General features: G+C 40.8%; 1 protein-coding gene across 1 annotated transcript in view; it reads left to right on the forward strand.

Annotated features, from left to right (window-relative positions):
- abcb7 (ATP binding cassette subfamily B member 7) overlaps nucleotides 1-18,732 on the forward strand; it is a 40,852-nt gene extending 22,120 nt beyond the window's left edge. Inside the window, exons 10-16 of the mRNA XM_089020526.1 lie at nucleotides 2,165-2,322; nucleotides 5,287-5,450; nucleotides 5,598-5,727; nucleotides 6,870-7,041; nucleotides 9,071-9,174; nucleotides 10,558-10,665; nucleotides 15,815-18,732. Coding sequence (XP_088876652.1) covers nucleotides 2,165-2,322; nucleotides 5,287-5,450; nucleotides 5,598-5,727; nucleotides 6,870-7,041; nucleotides 9,071-9,174; nucleotides 10,558-10,665; nucleotides 15,815-16,033 — 1,055 coding nt within the window. The 3' untranslated portion in view covers nucleotides 16,034-18,732. The remainder of the gene's footprint in view (nucleotides 1-2,164; nucleotides 2,323-5,286; nucleotides 5,451-5,597; nucleotides 5,728-6,869; nucleotides 7,042-9,070; nucleotides 9,175-10,557; nucleotides 10,666-15,814) is intronic.
- Nucleotides 18,733-18,813: the final 81 nt, after the last annotated feature.

Here is an 18,813-nt window from a genome sequence, read left to right on the forward strand (position 1 = left end):
TGCAATACATACATATTGCATACAGCGCTTTAGCAAAAAATGAAGCTGGAACAAAGCGCTAACATGGAAAAAAGGTAAATGCTTCCCTCCAGTGGAAAGGAAATAAAATGCCAGAGGCCATGGCCAGCGCTTTAACGGCACCCAAGCATGTAAAACAAAAGCCAAACAAATTCAGGAATGGCGCTCTCCGTCATATTTTCAATTCCCGAATAAATTTGTAAATAGCAGTGAATGAGTTAAGCAGTCTTTTTTTTTTTTTAAATCCCATTTTTAAATTTCAAATCTTTAATGGCCTTGCGCCACCTTACATTTCTGAGCTTCTTTGCCCCTACACACTTGCCTGGTGCCTTTGGTCTGCAGACCACACATTATTATATGGACCAAAAACTAAGCAGAGGCTTAGAAGGGATTGAGCCTTTTCCACTGCTGGTCCCTCTCTCAGGAATAACCTCCCGCTGAAAGTTTGGTAAGCCCTATCGGTGCCCATATTTGAACCCGGTCTCAAAATTCATTTTTATTTCTTTGGCTTTTGACTTAGCAAGACTCAGACTAGATGTTAGTTTTAGTTTTATTTTGCTTTCTACTGTCTTTGTTATTAATTTATTGTCGTATTTATAACATTTGCTCTTTGCCCAGCACTTTGCATATAGCAGTGTCAATTAAAAACTGCTATATCCATACAGTTGAGTTGAGTTCAGTTTAGTTGAAATTCAACGCGTTACAATTCAATCTTAGATGTAGACGGAGCAGGTTAATTCCTACATGCCTGAAGCAAGCCCCCCTGGAACACGGACACTTAGCCAGAAAAATGCCACAAAATTATAGTAGAAAATACTAAATCTGTGAATTAGAAGATTTAACATAATAATAATAATAATAAAAATACTCAGAAATAGAAACTTATCAGCGATTAAAAGGAGGATTAAAAACCACGAAATCCATCAGAAAGTGTGTGAATTCACTAAATCAGGTCTCTTTTCATCGTTGAAATTCAATGTCATCCTGGCCTTCGTTTGGTCGAGACAGGACAGAAATGGACCAAAACGTCCTCCTTTTTTTGTTAAGTGGGACATAAATCTTGCCATCAACCCCATAGCAGTGGAGAGAATAACAATAACAATAACAATAACAATAACAATCCTAGTAATAACAATAACAATCATAATAATAACAACAATAACAAGCATAATAATAATAATAATAATAATAATACAGTAAAGTCTTGTTATATCGATATCGGTTATATCAATAGTACTGCTTATTACGATACTATTTCTATGAACGCAAGGAGAAAATTTACATGCCGCAGGATCGGATATATCGATAGTCCGGTTATATCAATATTTTTTCCGACTCCCGAGAATATCGATATAACGAGACTTTACTGTAATAATAATAATAATAATAATAATAATGACGATGATAATAATAATAATAATAATAATAATAATAATAATAACGACAGTAAAAATAATAGTAATAATAATAATAATGATAATTAATAATAATCGTAGTAGTAGTAATAATAGTAGTAATAATAATAGTAGTAATCAGAATCAGAAAGCCTTTATTTGTCCCACAATGGGGAAATTTGCAGTCCACAGCAGCAATTTGAAAGGGGATGGGCTGGGAGGGTGAAAGGATAGAAAACAAGATATTCTAAGCATAACAAAATAAAAATGTCAACTTTTTAAAATTTAAAAATAGAAAATCGCCATTTTAGAATATAAAAAATGAAAACTCCACGTCGGATTTTAATACTATTAGCTGGCTAGCTATCTAGTTAGCTAGCTTTTGGCTGTTTGGCTATCTAGTTAGCTATCTATCCGTTAGCTATGTATTAGCTGGCTAGCTATCTAGTTAGCTAGCTATTGGCTGTCTGGCTATCAAGTTAGCTATCTATCCATTAGCTCTGTATTAGCTGGGTATATATCTAGCTAGATACCCTATCTAGCTAGCTATCTATCCATTAGCTCTGTATTAGCTGACTAGCTAGCTTTCGATCTATTTGAGTTATTCCGGGTTGAGTGAACGCTGGCAGAAAAGCTTATCCTGTGACCTTGAGAGTTTTGAAAGGCGCTTATTAATTAAATGTATTATTATTATTTTTATTTAGCAGTGTTTGCATCCATGATAAGTTTTTTGCGATGTTTTTGATTTGTAGGTACAATGACAGTGGGCGACTTGGTGATGGTGAACGGCCTGCTCTTCCAGCTGTCTCTCCCTCTAAACTTCCTGGGCACAGTCTACAGAGAGACGCGGCAGGCTCTTATAGACATGAACACGCTTTTCACGCTGCTCAGTATTGACACCAAGATCAAGGTAACTTCGGCGGCAGCTTGACATTAATTTCTTTGTTGAGCCGAGTCCGTTACACAAGAGCATTTTGATGAGATGAAATATCAAATATCCATTTATTTGTCTCACATTGGACAAATTCCCAATTCTCAATAGTAAAGTTATGAAAGGAAGAGGAAAGGAAAAAAAAATACGTTGAAAACAAAATATGGGAGCTGCTGTAAAGGCAGCTGCTGTAAAGGCAGTCGCCCTCGCGGCGCCATCTTGAAGTCAAAACAACAAAACACAGAATAACAAATATGACACAACACATAAGACACGAACAGTCATTCAATTTTAAGCATTTTTCTGCACATTTTTTGTTGTATGAAGCAGTTCAAGATGAAAGAAGAGAGGTTCAAAGTGTCCTTTAATAAAGGGGAATTGCAAACATTAATAAGGGGAGCAAAAGTCATACGTAATCATATGTATATATTTTTTATCGCTGCGTACAGTCGATTATGAAAGCATAATGTGTGCATTCGTGGTAAACTGCATTTACGCTTGTGGTAGCGGTTTTTTTATCATTTCACATAATATACGGCGTACTACAACTTTTATACGGGAATTGTAATCATTTATAAGGGCAGCTATTAGCCAAGCTTGACAGGTATGTTTCAGCAAATCTGTCACGTTTCGGATACACTTGAAATACATTGTCGGATGTTGGCTATTTGAGACTCAATCGATGCAAATTTGATTTGAACAGGCATCCCTTTTGTTTCTCCTGTCCAAGTGGCAATCAGTTATTGTTATGAAATGTCCTGACAGCCCCATCTTGCACTAGACGAGTCAGTCCATTTAAGTGCAAATGTGTGTATGCTTCCTGACACTCTGGGCGCTATTCAGGTGCCCAGACAATAATTGCAGCAGTAATAATGATTCTTCTTCTTATTTTTTTTCCCTTTTTTTCCACTCATCAGTCTTGCTCTCATTTGTGATTCCCTCGGTGAATACCACAACCCAGCAGGCCGCTATTGACTGAGCGCGTAGTGCATTCTTTTCAACATATGTACTTAACATAATCCAGCCCACAGCTCTAAAGGACAACCGACACAATGTTTTTGTTTCCTAACTGACATCAGAAAAACGTTTTATAGCATCTAAAATACCCAAAACACACAGGCTGATATTTTTAATCAAATACAAAACACCAATAAAAGTGTCCCAAAACTACTTCAAAATGACCTCGGAGATGCCGAGTTTCAGAATGTCCCGCCCCCTTGTTCGTGACGTCACGCCAGGACGTCTTGCTGCTCCCGAATCAAAACAATGGCTTCAGATTCGGAGAAGATGCTTTCGTGTTACTCATCCAGTTATGAATATGATTCAAATAGTTCTGAAGAGGAAAGCATAAATGTTTGCAATCGATTAAAGAAGTCCTTCCGTGTCATTTTGAGGCGTCTGGACTCCAATGTAGCTCCCAGAAAATACACATGATGGCGCCCAAGCTACGTTGGAAATGGGCTGATTTGTCTGCTGGGAATTTATGTCAACTAGTATCAAATACAGTAAAGTCTCGTTATATCGATACTCAAGGGAGTCCGAAAAAATATCGATATAACCGGGACTATCGATATATCCGACCCTGTTTGCATGTAATTTTCTCAGTGCGTGCATAGAAATAGTATCGATATAACCGGGACTATCGATATATCCGATATCGATATAACGAGACTTTACTGTAGTAGTCTTGGTGCAACACAACGATTCGCCATCGCGTTATTTATGTGTTTTCCTTCTAATTTCGCCATCAACACAAAGTTTTCAGACCAAACAAAGTACCCAAAATTCACTGTGTGACGAGTGTAATTTATCTCGAGGCGTCGGTTGTCCTTTAACTAGTCCCAACAAATAAATAGTCTTTTCTGCATGTAGGGTGGCGTGAAAGTTCGAAACCGTCTGTTCCAATAGACTGCGAGTTGGTTGTATTCATTTTTCAGAACGGCATTGTGCTGCCCCTTTATGTTGTATTGACAACCTAGCTACCAACAGGCCTGACATTTTGGAAGGCTTTTTAATTTAAAAGAAGCCATGATGAGTGGTATACTTTCTGCCCGAGCTACAGGGTTTTGGGTGATTATCTTGCTATTAGTTTGTGCAGAAGAGGCTTTCGGTCTCTGCGCCAGGATAACACTTTATTGGTTACTGACCTCGGCTTTATCTCGGCGCTATGCTGAGAGCTCAGCCCGTTGTGTACCGTAGGTTTTCATGTGTATTGATCAGTCAGGGCCGTGTGAAGATGAAAAATCAGACTTTTTTTTTGTTATTCAGTACTACTTAAATGTTCTACAGTTTCTTTCTTCTCTGCTACTATCCAGTTTGAAAAGAAGTCACCTTGCATCACCTTGTGTATTTTGTGTTGTGTATTTTTATCTTTTTTTTAAATTTCACCATCAGCATACCTGCCAACAACTGCGGCTTTACCGTTATGAGTAAAATTTGGGTTACAGTTTATTAATGAAAATTATGGTTTTACACAGAAACAACCTTAGCGGGAAGCTAAATCACAGAAACACACACCTCGTTCTTGTTTCTCGATGACCTTCTTCTTCTGCTCAGCCGTAATTTTGTTTTGTGTCCTTTTCGGCTAAACGCTAGCCTGTGGTGGGTTCTTTTTCGGTCCCATAATCGCAAAAGTATTCTTGATAACAAACCACGTCTGCACTCAAGGAACGGGGTGATGAAAATCAGTCCGCCAGCCATGGTGGCGCTCCGTGTGTTTTGGTTCCTTTGCCGAAAACTAGTTTCTACGCCAAGATTATATTCTCCCGAATTTAATGTTCGGAAGCCGAAAAGTTCGTAAACTAAAGCGTTCGGAAGATGAGGTTTCACGGTCGCTGTTATATTAAAAATCATTTGGCCTGGACCTCGGTGTATTACTCGGCTTCTGGTTTCAAAAATTGGCAGGTATGCATCACTCAACTTTGTTTTTTTTTTTGTTGCTAGGAAAAGGATCTCGCGCCACCTTTAAGCATCACACCGCAAGAGTCCACGATTCGCTTCGAGGATGTGTATTTTGAATACCTGGAAGGCCAGAAGGTCCTTAATGGGGTGACCTTCGAGGTACCTGCCGGGAAGAAAGTAGCCATAGTTGGCGGCAGCGGCTCCGGGTAAATATCCGTCCGGCAATGCAAACGCTCAATCCTTTAGCGATTACTGACAATTGCATTTGCTGACAGTCTCCACCTGCTGACATGACTGTGAGTGTAAGAATGCCGCCGCCGCTGCTCGATGATTGGTCCAATCTCTGCTTTCAGGAAGAGCACGGTAGTGCGATTGCTGTTCCGCTTCTATGAGCCCCAGCGGGGGAACATATACATCGGCGGGCAGAATATCAAAGACGTCAGCCTTGAGAGCTTGAGGAAGGCTTTAGGGGTCGTACCGCAGGTCTGTGATTCAATACTAGAAAGACAACATGATTGAGCCACATCCACTGCACTTAAAGGACAACCGACACAATTTTTTCGTTTCCTAACTGACATCAGAAAAACGTTTTATAGCATCTAAAATACCCAAAACACACAGGTTGATTTTTTTAGTCAAATGCAAAACACCAATAAAAATGAGTTAGTGTCCCAAAACTACTTTAAAATGACCCAGGAAATTGCAAGTTTCAGAAGTTTGTGACGTCACGGTAGGACGTCTTCGCCTTGCTGTAGAATCAAAACAATGGCTTCAGATTTGGAAAATATGCTTTCTTGTTACTCATCCAGTAAATAGTTCTGAAGAGGAAAGCATAAATATTTGCAATCGATTAAAGAAGTCCTCCCATATCAATTTGAGCCGTCAATGACACCAATGTAGCGTCCCAGATAATGCACAAGATGGTGCCCAAGCTCCGTTGGAAATGGGGTGATTTGTATGCTGGGAATTTGTGTCAACTAGTATCAAATAGTAGTTTTGGTGCAACAGACAACGATTCACTATCGCGTTATTTAAGTGCTTTCCTTCTAATTTCGCCATCAACACGAAGTTTTCAGACCAAACAAAGTACCCAAAATGCATTGTGTGTCGCTTTCTCGTTCAGGGGCGTTCCAGATGTGACGTCACGTCAGGAATAGTCACCAACTCGAAAGCAAGACTCCCTGAGTATTCAGCGCGAGTCATAAAACGTAAAATATAGCTATATGCCGTGGAATCTTTGTAAAAAAAACGCTCAGAAGAAGTCATTTGAAGTGATTTTACAAATTATGGACACAACTTGTCCGAAAGCGTCGGTTGTCCTTTAAGTTTTATGCTCAATTGTGAAAGGCAGTTTTATTTCTTTCGTGCATGCTAATATTCAACAACAGCAATTTCAATGAGTTAAATTCTATTTCGCTTTCCCTGCAATGTAGTCACAGGATAATCCGAACAGATGGTATATTGTTTTTCTTAATTCGCATACTACTCTTTCTGCCTCCTACCTCTGTCCTTGTAACGACAGCACTCTGTTTCCGTGACTGCAGCAATAACGGTATTCTCTCTGAAGCTTCATTTTTTTTCTCCCCCCCCACTCCTCTACCCCTTCCCCTCCTCTCTGTTGTCAGGATGCTGTTCTGTTCCACAACACCATCTTCTACAACCTGCAATACGGGAACATCAACGCCACAGCGGAGGATGTTTACCAAGTGGCTCGTCTTGCCGGCATCCACGATGCCATCCTTAGGATGCCGCACGGCTATGACACTCAGGTCGGGGAGAGAGGCCTAAAGCTGTCAGGTTCGCTGCATTTTAATGACTGTTGTGTTTAAAATATATGAACTGTATGCACTCTGTACTTTGCGTTTTCATTATATCAGTTTTCCTCCCCTCCCTTGTTTTTTTTTTTTTTTTTTTGAAGGCACAGAGGGGAGCCAAACATGACTCCCCTACTGAGAAAGGCACAATTCTTCAAAAAGTTCATTAATCATGGCTTGGATCGTACCTAATTGTTCCTTTTGAATATTAATGACAATAAATTGTTTTGTTTTTAAGAATCAGAAAGCCTTTACTAGTACCACAATGGGGAAATTTGCAGTCTACAGCAGCAAAATTGAAAGGGGTGGGGGGTAAAAAGATACAACAAAGTATTCAATGCACAAAAGAAAATTACTGCACAATGTTTCATAAAAAGAACTGCACATCGTGCAAGGTATAACAATACACTATGAAATCAGAATCAGAATCATCTTTATTGCCAAGTATGTAGAACACACAAGGAATTTGTTTCCGGTAGAACACGCTGCACTAGTATCGTCGTCAAAAAACTGCTAAGTGGCACTATACAGTTCCATTTTGGCTACTGTTGAAAATATAAAAAAGAATATAAAGAAATATAAATAAATACAGTAAAGTCTCGTTATATCGATATTCAAGGGAGTCCGAAAAAATATCGATATAACCGGGACTATCGATATATCCGACCCTGCTTGCATGTAATTTTCTCCGTGCGTGCATAGAAATAGTATCGATATAACCGGGACTATCGATATATCCGATATCGATATAACGAGACTTTACTGTAATAATAATAATAATAATAATAATAAAAATAATATAATAAAAAATATAAAAAAGAATATTTGATATATCTAACTGTATTGACTCGACATAAGGTGGATGTACTATTTACAATGTGTGAGTGCAGTATTTTTTCCTTTTCTTTCTGGGAGCCTTTTGACAAACAAGAATTTATTTCGTGCCATTTTGAGGCAACATTGGGGGGAAATGTATCTCCAAAAAAGAGGCAGAAAATGGCGACCGAGCTCCTGTGAGGAATTAATCAGAGGAAGGCATAAATGTTTGAAATCGATTAAAGAAGTCCTCCCGTATCAATCCGAGCCGTCAGGACTCCAATGTAGCGTCCCAGACAATGCACAAGATGGCGTCCAAGCTCCGTTGGAAATGGGCTGATTTCTATGCTGGGAATTTGTGTCAACTAGTATCAAATAGTCGTCTTGGTGCAACACACGACGATTCACCATCGCGTTATTTATGTATTTTCCTTCTAATTTCGCCATCAACACGAAGTTTTCAAACCAAACAAAGTACCCAAAATGCATTGTGTGTCGCTTTTTCAGTCAGAGGCGTTCTTGACGTGACAACTCGAAAAGAAGACTTCCTGAATATTCAGCGCGGGTCTTAAACGTAAAATATAGCTATATGCAGTGGAATCTTTGTAAAATACGCTCAATAGAAGTCATTTGAAGTGATTCTACAAATTATGGATACAACTTGTCGGTTGTCCTTTAAGACATTCTTAATTTTGGTCTGGAGGAACTTAAAAGTTCTGACCTCAACCCCATCACGTGGCCATGTATCAAATTAAACCCTTCATGTTCCATATTTGATCGTCAAGCCATTTCCACTTGTCAAGAATCGTAACACCGAATATACTTTGCCAAGTTATCATTAAGCCGGTGGCAGCATGTGTTTCAAAGTTCCTTCTCTGACATTCCCTACCGCTGGCACCGTTTTATAATGTCTCTAAAAGCTGCTTGCATTCAAAAGGCCACACACAGCTTGTATGTACCAAAGGCTGAGTCAGACACAGAGCCCAAAGTCTCCTGCTGGTTTTTCTTCGCAATTAAATAAAAGCTCCCCCCCCCCCTTTTACCTGTCATGCAGAATTTTTGCCGCGGTGCATTTTCTCTCTGCTTGAGGTGATTACCCGATGAGGACAGGAGGAGGCCTTTCGCTCATCATTTCATAACCGACCCACCGAAGGTCTGTTTGCTTTGTTTATTGGCGGCCCATTGTTTCGTTTCAGGCGGGGAGAAGCAGCGTGTGGCTATCGCCCGTGCAATACTGAAGAATCCGCCCATTCTCCTGTATGACGAGGCCACATCATCTCTGGACTCCATCACCGAGGAGGTGCAGGCATTCATATTTAACAAAACAAATTTAAAGAATTTATTCCGTGCCATTTTGAGGCAACATTGGGGGGAAATGTATCACCAAAAAGAGGCCCGTTTCCACAGGCTGATAAATTCCTTATATTGAGCTTGGTCGCCCTCTTCTGGCTCTTTTTGGTGCAACATGACGTTTTCAGACCAAACAAGCACAGCAAAATGCATTGACGTGATGGAAGGACTGCTACCACGTGTCCTTTTTTTTCGGTCAGGGGCGTTCCTTCAGTGACGTCACGTACGGACTCGTCACCAACTCAAAAACAACATTTCCGGAATATTCAGCGCGAGTCTTAAAACGTAAAATATAGCTATATGCGGTGGAATTTTTGTAAAATACGCTCAGTAGAAGCCATTTTACAAATTATGGACACAACTTGTCCAGAGTCGTCGGTTGTCCTTTAAATGAATAAAGAAGAATTTTAAAGTTGATTATATATTTGACCTGGAGCCACTGCAGCTCTTGATGGACGGGGGTGATGTGGTGAAAGGATGAGGTTCTGGTGATGGTCCGGGCTGAAGAATTCTTGACAAGTTGAAGTTTGACAAGTTGAAGTGAAGTCAATTGTTCGACACAGACTCTCTAACAGTCGTTCAATAAATTCATACCTACTGTAGGATGACGATATATATCCTTGGGCCTTCAGTTAGCCATTACTGAAGCTGCTGGCACGTCATTACTTAATGACGTGCCAGCAGCCATTTTTGTTATGCATCGCGGCCTCCTGGAGCGCCAACTGGGAAGTGGGACTTCCTTCCCGCCCACATACTCTACACAACCAATCGTAAACGAGCTCGGCGGATCGGGCCCTGAACTCGTTGGCAACACTTCAGCATAGCCTCGAGCGCTAATTGGTTACCCTTGGTGTGCTCCCACGTGGGGGCAGCATTTGCATGTTGTACAGCCACCCCCATTTCAAGCTTAGATAAATCCAGATCTATGTAAATGAGGAATTAACTCTAACAACTGGAAATAATACTTCATATGTTACTACAAAAATGATCGTATGTACCATTGTTTGTAACTCCAATGTTGGAGAGCATCTGTATTGCCTTGTGTTTTTGGACAGCCGCCCTCATTTCAAGCTCATATAACTACACACCCATATAATTTAGGAATTAACTCTTTTTTTCTAATGAAAGGAGAGTCTAAGATTTCTTACGCTGCATTGAATGTATATGTAGTCCTAAAACGCAATGTTCCGTGGGTCCTGTAAATTGAGTGAAAATGACAAAAACCCTGGCACTGGAATGTACACATTTTTGCACATCGTCTGGCAGTGAATGAGTTCATATGAAGTAGAACGCTTGAAAAAAAAAAAAAAAATGATGCCGGTTCTTCTTGCAGAACATCCTGAACGCAATGAAGGAGATGGTGAAAGACAGAACCTCGGTGTTCATCGCTCACAGACTTTCCACCGTTGTCGACGCCGACGAGATTATTGTGCTTAGCGAGGTGCGTAGCCTTCATTTTACACGTCATTTCCTTTCCTTTTTCACATTAGGAAACAGTTTGTCATATCAAAGTTATTTGCGGGGCTGTGAGTCATTGACGCTTTCCTCCATAAGATGACAACGACTCACAGAATAGGGCCTAACTCTCAGCTAACAAACTGCAATCCTGGTAGGGGGCCAACCTGCATGTTTTTCGATGTTTGCCCTCATCAAATGGTCTGGATCGTTATCGGGCTCCTGCAGAGCTCGCTGATGAGCTGATCATTAAAATCAGGTGTGTTTGAGGAGGGAAACATCTACAGTAATACATGCAGGATAAGCCCTCCCACCCCCTCGCGGGAACTGGCATTTGACGCTTGTTACCTAAATAAACGAAGCTCCTCCTCGTTCATGTCAACTTAGTTCATTGACACGAGATAACACAAGATGGCGACAGATCGATCATTTTATTTTCGGAAAGGTTTGGTACTGAGCACAAAGTATCTGACTTTTTCAGAGATTATTATTGGATATATAACCGAAGAAAATCAGTCAATCGTAAATTGCTGGGAAACACTGTGTGCGCTAGTTATTAATGGCTAGTCCAATTAGCACATTTTGCATGATGATCTGCACTCAATTGACCTTTTGTTGATTATCACTGTCAGTGTTTAGAATTTAACACTTTATTTCAGACTCTTAAAATTCAATTCCATGGAGTGATGTTAGATTTTCATGTCAACATTTTTGTTTGTGCAAAAACGCAGGCTCCATCTTGGGTTTGGCGACATTATGTAAACATGGTGTTTGCAATACTCCAGAAATCACAGTATTGTTTTTTTTTCTCAAAAGGGAGTGTTTTTCTCAGGCATGGTGATCGTCTCAAAGACCTCTAATAATAATAATAATAATAATAATAATAATAATAATAATAATAATAAGACATTACATTATAAGCGCCTTTCAAATCTCTCAAGGATACTTTACAGTCTACCACGTTATACTGTTGTCGTCAGGCCATGTTCAACCCCAAAATGTTGGTGATACTCATTGAACCAAATATAATTATTTTCCTTCTATTAGATATCTAGCTATCCAGCTATCTATCTATCTAGCTGGCTATCTGGCTGGCTATCTATCTAGCTATCTGGCTGGCTATCTATCTATCTGGCTGGCTACCTAGCTAGCTATCTCTTTTCTATCTATTAGCTATCTCGCTACCTATCTCTTAGCTATCTATTAGCTATGTATTCGCTATCTATTTGCTAGCTAGCTTTCTATCTATTTTAGTTATTCCGGGTTGAGTGAATGCTGGCACATGTAGCTGCCTCGCTATCTGGCCTATCTGGCTGGCTAGCTATCTGGCTGGCTGGTTATCTGGCTGGCTACTTAGCTAGCTATTTATTTTCTATCTATTAGCTATATTGCTAGCTAGCTATTAGCTATGTATTCGCTATCTATTTGCTAGCTAGCTAGCTTTCTATCTATTTTAGTTATTCCGGGTTGAGTGAATGCTGGCGCATGTAGCTGCCTGGCTATCTCGCCTATCTGGCTGGATAGCTATCTAGCTAGCTATCTGGCTGGCTGGCTATCTGGCTGGCTACCTAGCTAGCTATCTATTAGCTATCTCACTAGCTATCTATTTAGCTATCTATCTCTTAGTTGTCTATCTAGCTATCTATTAGCTATGTATTAGCTATCGATTTGCTAGCTAGCTAGATTTCTATCTATTTGAGTTATTCCGGGTTGAGTGAATGCTGCCGCGTGTAGCTGCCGCTGCTCTCCCACAGAAAAAAATATCCCATGACTGTAAAGGGACCTTAGCAGATTTTTTTTTTTTTCCGAAAAGTGACATTCTGCCTCACATGTTTCTTTGACATCTAGAGGGTGTGAGCAGAGTCTTGGGAATGGCATAAACGTGTATTTTAAGTTAAAAATGTGAGTGGTGTATTTTTAAAATGGTCTCCCTTTATCCAGGATTGTCATCGTGTGGCTACCCCGCGCGACACATAGTGTTCACTGTACACACAAATAATGAGTTTTTCTGATGCAGTCGATGGCGTATTCACTGGTGTGTTATGGAAATAGTCAGGAGAGAAAAGAAAACACTACGATATGTAAAGACTGTCCTTGGAGTCACTTGCGGTCTTAAAAGAGCATCAATGTTAGACGTGTCAGCAGTCAAGTGACATTTTCCATCAGCGCTCCCATTGCGGAGGAAATAAGAGGCTCTTTTTGAAGGGCTCCCGGTGAGGATGTGTGTGCTTCCGTGTTTCCAGTGTCAGATGGCGGGGATCAGAGGGTCGTGGCGAGGCGGCGTGTATTTGTGTGTGATGTCGCTCGTGGAGTTTGCAGGTGTCGCCACCAGAGTACCGCCCGGTGTGCTCATTAAAAGCACAACGGCGGTAGCATGCTCGTCTTCGGCTCACTAAAGATCATGCTGGAGGGGGCCTTCATTTTGTGTTGGACTGCGTGGGAGGCCTGCAAGTGTGTGTGTGTGTGTGTGTGTGTGTGTGTGTGTGTGTGTGTGTGTGTGTGTGTGTGTGTGTGTGTGTGTGTGTGTGTGTGTGTGTGTGTGTGTGTGTGTGTCTTTCTGAGTCAGTGTTTTTGTGCAAGAAATACAACAGTTGTTCAGGGGGCGGGGGGGGGGGGGACTGTGCAAGTACAGTGTGATGAGTATTGGTGGTCATGAAGAGATTATTCTTAAAATTCTACTTACTGTGCTACTTTTGCGATAGAGATATATATATATATATATATAGTAAAGTCTCGATATCGGTTATATCGATAGTACCACTTATTACGATACTATTTCTATGAACGCAAGGAGAAAATTACGCGCAGGGTTGGATATATCGATAGTCCCGGTTATATCGATATTTTTTCGGACTCCCGAGAATATCGATACAACGAGACTTTACTGTGTGTATGTATATATATATATATAATTTGTGTTTTTCAACTCATTCACTGCCATTCACGAATTTATTCGGGAATTGAAAATATGACGTAGAGCGCCATTCCCAAATGTGTTTTTCTTGTTTCGGTGCAGATAAAGTGTTGATTAGACCTCTGGCAATATTTTCCATGTTAGCACTTGGTTCCAGGTTCTGCTGTTGTTAAAGCGCAATATAAACTAATATGTATGTACAGACGCTCCCCAATTTACGAACGAGATACAGTAAAGTCTCGTTATATCGATATTCTCGGAAGTCGGAAAAAATATCGATATAACCGGACTATCGATATATCCGATATCGATATAACGAGACTTTACTGTACCTTCCCAACGGTTGTTTGTAATGTGAATTTGTTCACACGTTGCTTCAGTGCTATATTTTGTATGGACTGTATGTTTAAAGGACAACCGACACCTTTGGACAAGTTGTGTCCATAATTTGTAAAATCACTTCAAATGGCTTCTACTGAGCGTATTTTACAAAGATTCCACCGCATATAGCTATATTTTACGTTTGAAGACTCGAGCTGAATATTCAGGAAGTCTTGTTTTTGAGTTGGTGACGAGTCCGTACGTGACGTCACGGTAGGTATCATCACTGATCGAGAAAGCGACACACAATGCATTTTGGGTACTTTGTTTGGTCTGAAAACTTTGTGTTGATGGCGAAATTAGAAGGACAACGCATAAAGAACGCGATGGTGAATCGTTGTGTGTTGCACCAAGACACAAATTTCCAGCAGACAAATCAGCCCATTTCCAACGGAGCTTGTAGCGCCATCTTGTGCATTTTCTGGGACGCTGCATTGGAGTCATTGACGGCTCGAATTGATATGGGAGGACTTCTTTAATCGATTGCAAACATTGATGCTTTCCTCTTCAGAATTACAGTATTTGAATCAGATTCATAACTGGATGAGTAACAGGAAAGCATCTTCTCCAAATCTGAAGCCATTGTTTTGATTCTCGAGCAAGGCAAGACGTCTTGGCGTGATGTCACGAACATGGGGGCGGGACCTTCTGAAACTCGCCATCCCGAGGTCATTTTGAAGTAGTTTTGGGACACGTTAATTCACTTTTATTGCTGTTTTGCATTTGACTAGAAATATCAGCGTGCACGTTTTGGGTATTTTAGATGCTATACAACGTTTTTCTGATGTCAGTTAGGAAACAAAAAATGGTGTCGGTTGTCCTGTAAGGCTTAAATAAGTATGTTTATGGTTTGTATAAGTAACCTGTATTGCTTTGTACTGAAAAATAAACATTTAATAAAATATATGCTCTACAAATATATGTACATGTACAACTGGGTAGAATACTACATAGGTTACTACATAAATGGTCGTATGTACCGTTGTTCGTAACTCGAATGCGCGTAAGTAGGGGAGCGTCTGTACATACATTTAGGTTCGTCTGTGTAAGCTCTCAGTCGGAAGATTTCTTCAGCCGTCATCTGTACAAATTTGAAGGTTTCGGACGTTTCGCCTCCTATCCAAGAGGCTTCGTCAGCGAACTAAAGTCTGACTGGTCGTATCGGCCCTATTTATATATCCCTAATGTCCAACCATGGCGGCGCCGGAATCGTTATCGTTCATACAATAGCCTGCTTCGGCAAAACAGGTTAGGCAACATTCGTAATGCTGATGAGGTGATACCGGTGGGAGTGGGGGAAATGGGCCAGTCGTTAGTCAGGAATGTAGGAACAATCAGTGGGGCCACAGGGAGTGGTCCTCTGCTCCCCCCAACCTGAGAGTAGGGACCTATCATAGCTGTGTCCGGCGCCGCCATGGTTGGACATTAGGGATATATAAATAGGGTCGATACGACCAGTCAGACTTTAGTTCGCTGACGAAGCCTCTTGGATAGGAGTCGAAACGTCCGAAACCTTCACATTTGTACAGATGACGGCTGAAGAAACCTTCTCATCGATACATTTAGGTTGTATTTTGGACATTTAATTCCAGACCCATATCATTTAGGAATTAACTCTTTTTTTTTCTGATTAAAGAAGAGAGTCTGAGGTTTCTTACTCTGCATTGAATGTTTATGTTGTCCTAAAACTCAATATTCTGTGGGTCCTGGAATTCAAGTGACAATGACAAAAACCCCGGCATTGGAGTGGCCACATTTTTGCACTTGTCTGGCAGTAAATGAGTTCAAACCATTTAGACCTTGGCAAACTTATTGTCGTTTTTTTTTCCTGCCGGAACAGGGTAAGGTGAAAGAGCGTGGCAACCACGAAACGCTCCTGAGCACCGCGGGCAGCATGTATGCCGACCTGTGGAACACCCAGAACAGTAAAATCCTCAACGGCAATAAGAGCTCCAGCCAGCCGGCGCCCGAGCGTCTTTCCCAGAAGGAAGAGGAGAGGAAGAAACTGCAGGAGGAGATCCTCAACAGTGTGAAAGGCTGTGGGAACTGCTCCTGCTGAGAGAAGCTGCCATCTCCAAGTTTCATCACCATCACCACACAGATGGCCCAAGAGTCCCGAATCTGTGTGGTATTTGAGGAAGGGAAAATGGAGGGCAGGAAGGAGGGATGTTACCCCCATTACGCACCCAATCCAAGCACCGAGGCGTCCTCCGACTTGTCCTTCTCATCATCTGAATAAAGCCTTTATTCCGGCCAAATTGAGGAGGAGCTGAACAGACACTGGATGGCGTCCAGAGCTTCTATATGTCACTTTCCTCAATCCAAAGCCAAGAGTAAAAAAAAAAAGGCCTTGCATATCACATACGTGCGCGTTAAGACATCTGCTAGGCAACATGCTCACATCCGCTTCCCTGTCTTTGCTTTTGCATCCTTTGGGCTTTGTTGACATCTTTCTTCACACTGGAAACAGAGGACATGACGCGTGATGATGTACATATGCCTTTATAAGATACTTTATATAGCTACATCCAAAAGATTTTTTTTAGATTAAATTAACTGGATTTTGTACAAAAAAAAGAATAATAATAATACAGTGATACCTTGGTTTACGAACCCCTTGGCTTTCGAACTTTTCGGTTTACGAACGTTAAATTTATGAACATTTTACCTTGGCATACAAACTTTTTTCGGGATACACACGGACCGAGTGATGTGTCGTTCGCGAATGAGCCCGTTCTTCTAACAACAAAACGGTAGCCGGCTTGTTTTGGTCCTCTATTTCCCGCCACCAGTCTTTGGTTAAAGCCACGTGATTGGAGAACGCAGCAGTGAGGGGAGGTGGTTTAAACATTAAAGAGACAGGGAGATGACAGTGAGAGAGTTTCAACTTTGATAGTTCAAAGCCAGAGTGTAGACTGCAAAGTTAAAATATCCCATCACTCAGGCTCCACAAACAACCCGCACAAGCCATCGGTACACTTGATGCAAAAAGCTATCAACCCAGCTAAACAGAACACAATTGATGAGGAACTAGATAAAATTATCACAGAGAAAGCACCTACAAGGGATCATTCCTCAAGATGAAAAAAGAAGGTTACGTTCCTCATCAAGTGTTTAATGCTGATGAAACGGCCACTCCATTCCATCAAGCCATCAACGACCATCACAAAGGTAAATAAAACGACTTGATTATACAGTACAGTTTATTTCTTTAATTATAATACCATAGCACATTTATTATACATAAAATAAGGTATATTTTGTGTAGTTTTAAGGCTTAGAAAATTAGAAAGTACAAAATTATGTTTTATGGGGACCTGGGAACGGATTATTCTCATTTTAATGGTTTCCTATGGGAAATTAATTTTTGGAAGACACACTTTTCGCCTTACACTCTGTCTGGGAACCAATTAAGTTCGTAAGCCAAGGTATCACTATCATAAATATTTTAGCATTGCTCTTTCAGACTTTCCCCCGTGGTTCAGTGTCAGAGATATTCGGTCGGACACTGAACAAAGGCTGGAACACAGAAAGATTGTCTTTTACTGCTGGCAGGGGACGCAGCCATTCATGACCGACGCCCAACTTCTGCAGCCCTCTGCCAAGCTATTTACATAGTCTTGAATTGAATACCACACCCATAGACGTCCCAATCACCAACAACTATAAAACAACAGAACATAGACATTTTAATTGGTTGTCCTTTCCATGAACTGATATACAGGTCACATCCGACTTATGACCACCCGTACTTACGACCATGACCTCCAGACCCTATTTTTTTTTAAATTGTAATTCTTCGCCTAACATCGCAACGCGCTAGCATGCCAGCAAAGCATAGGACAATTTTGGCCAGGCAGCCAGCATCTCACTCTCACACAGCAACCGACCATGTGATGGCACCAGAGGGGGCGAGTTTGCATGTCATTTAGCCTCCGAATCTCGATTCAACATTTTGAACGGATTTCGATTTACGACCATTTTGACTTACGACCGTTTGGTCGGAACGGAACTCGGTCGTAAGTCGGATTTCACCTGTATTTGTAACCTGGCTAATGACCTCTTCCGGTGAAGGAGTTTAACAAATCGTAAATTAGTCCAAGGCCACATTTCCTATATGAAGATAACAGTTGAACAGGCTGTGTCTGTTCACCTAAGACTGACCCCAGATTTTCTGTACTTCCATTGTGGGCCTTGTGTTTGGCGGCCAACTAACCTTGAAACTTTTAAATAGGATAACTTCTATTCTGTCTATTCTCTATCATTCAGTCTTTATGCATATTTCCACTTCAAATGTCCCAGACTTGAGTGAAATGTTAAATTGCACAAATTGTCCCCATTCATGCATCAACTATAGGTGAATGTTTGGAGTCACATCCACACAAAAAACGTTCCCCCGAGCGAATTAGCAAAATGTCACTGATGCATCGATGTAAAAATAACACTGCGGGAACGGTGAGAACCGTGAAATAAATGATGAATGTTTTTCACCACCGTGTGAGCCATATTGCGAGGGCTCCCCTGGGAACATCTTGCAGTAATATCGTCGAGCCTTGACATCATCAGGTATTGTGACGGCAGTCGCCTTTGTCATTTTAACAGCAGCTAATTGAACGTATTGTTCAGAGAGCATTGAAGGTTTTCTGCCAATATTCATATTTTAAAAAAACTGACACATATGTCCTCATTTTCACGGGGGCTGCTTTGTTTGAATCCCTGCTGGTATTTCTTCTATTAATAAAATGAAATTGTCTTCGATATGGCAATCTTGTCTGATTTCTTGTGTCGTCTGATGAGAGTACTTATGAAAGAAAAATATGTTATGTTGATTTTGTTTTG

Source organism: Hippocampus bargibanti, linkage group LG02, assembly GCF_051943395.1.
Source record: "Hippocampus bargibanti isolate YZ-2025 linkage group LG02, ASM5194339v1, whole genome shotgun sequence".
Classification (NCBI taxonomy): domain Eukaryota; kingdom Metazoa; phylum Chordata; class Actinopteri; order Syngnathiformes; family Syngnathidae; genus Hippocampus; species Hippocampus bargibanti.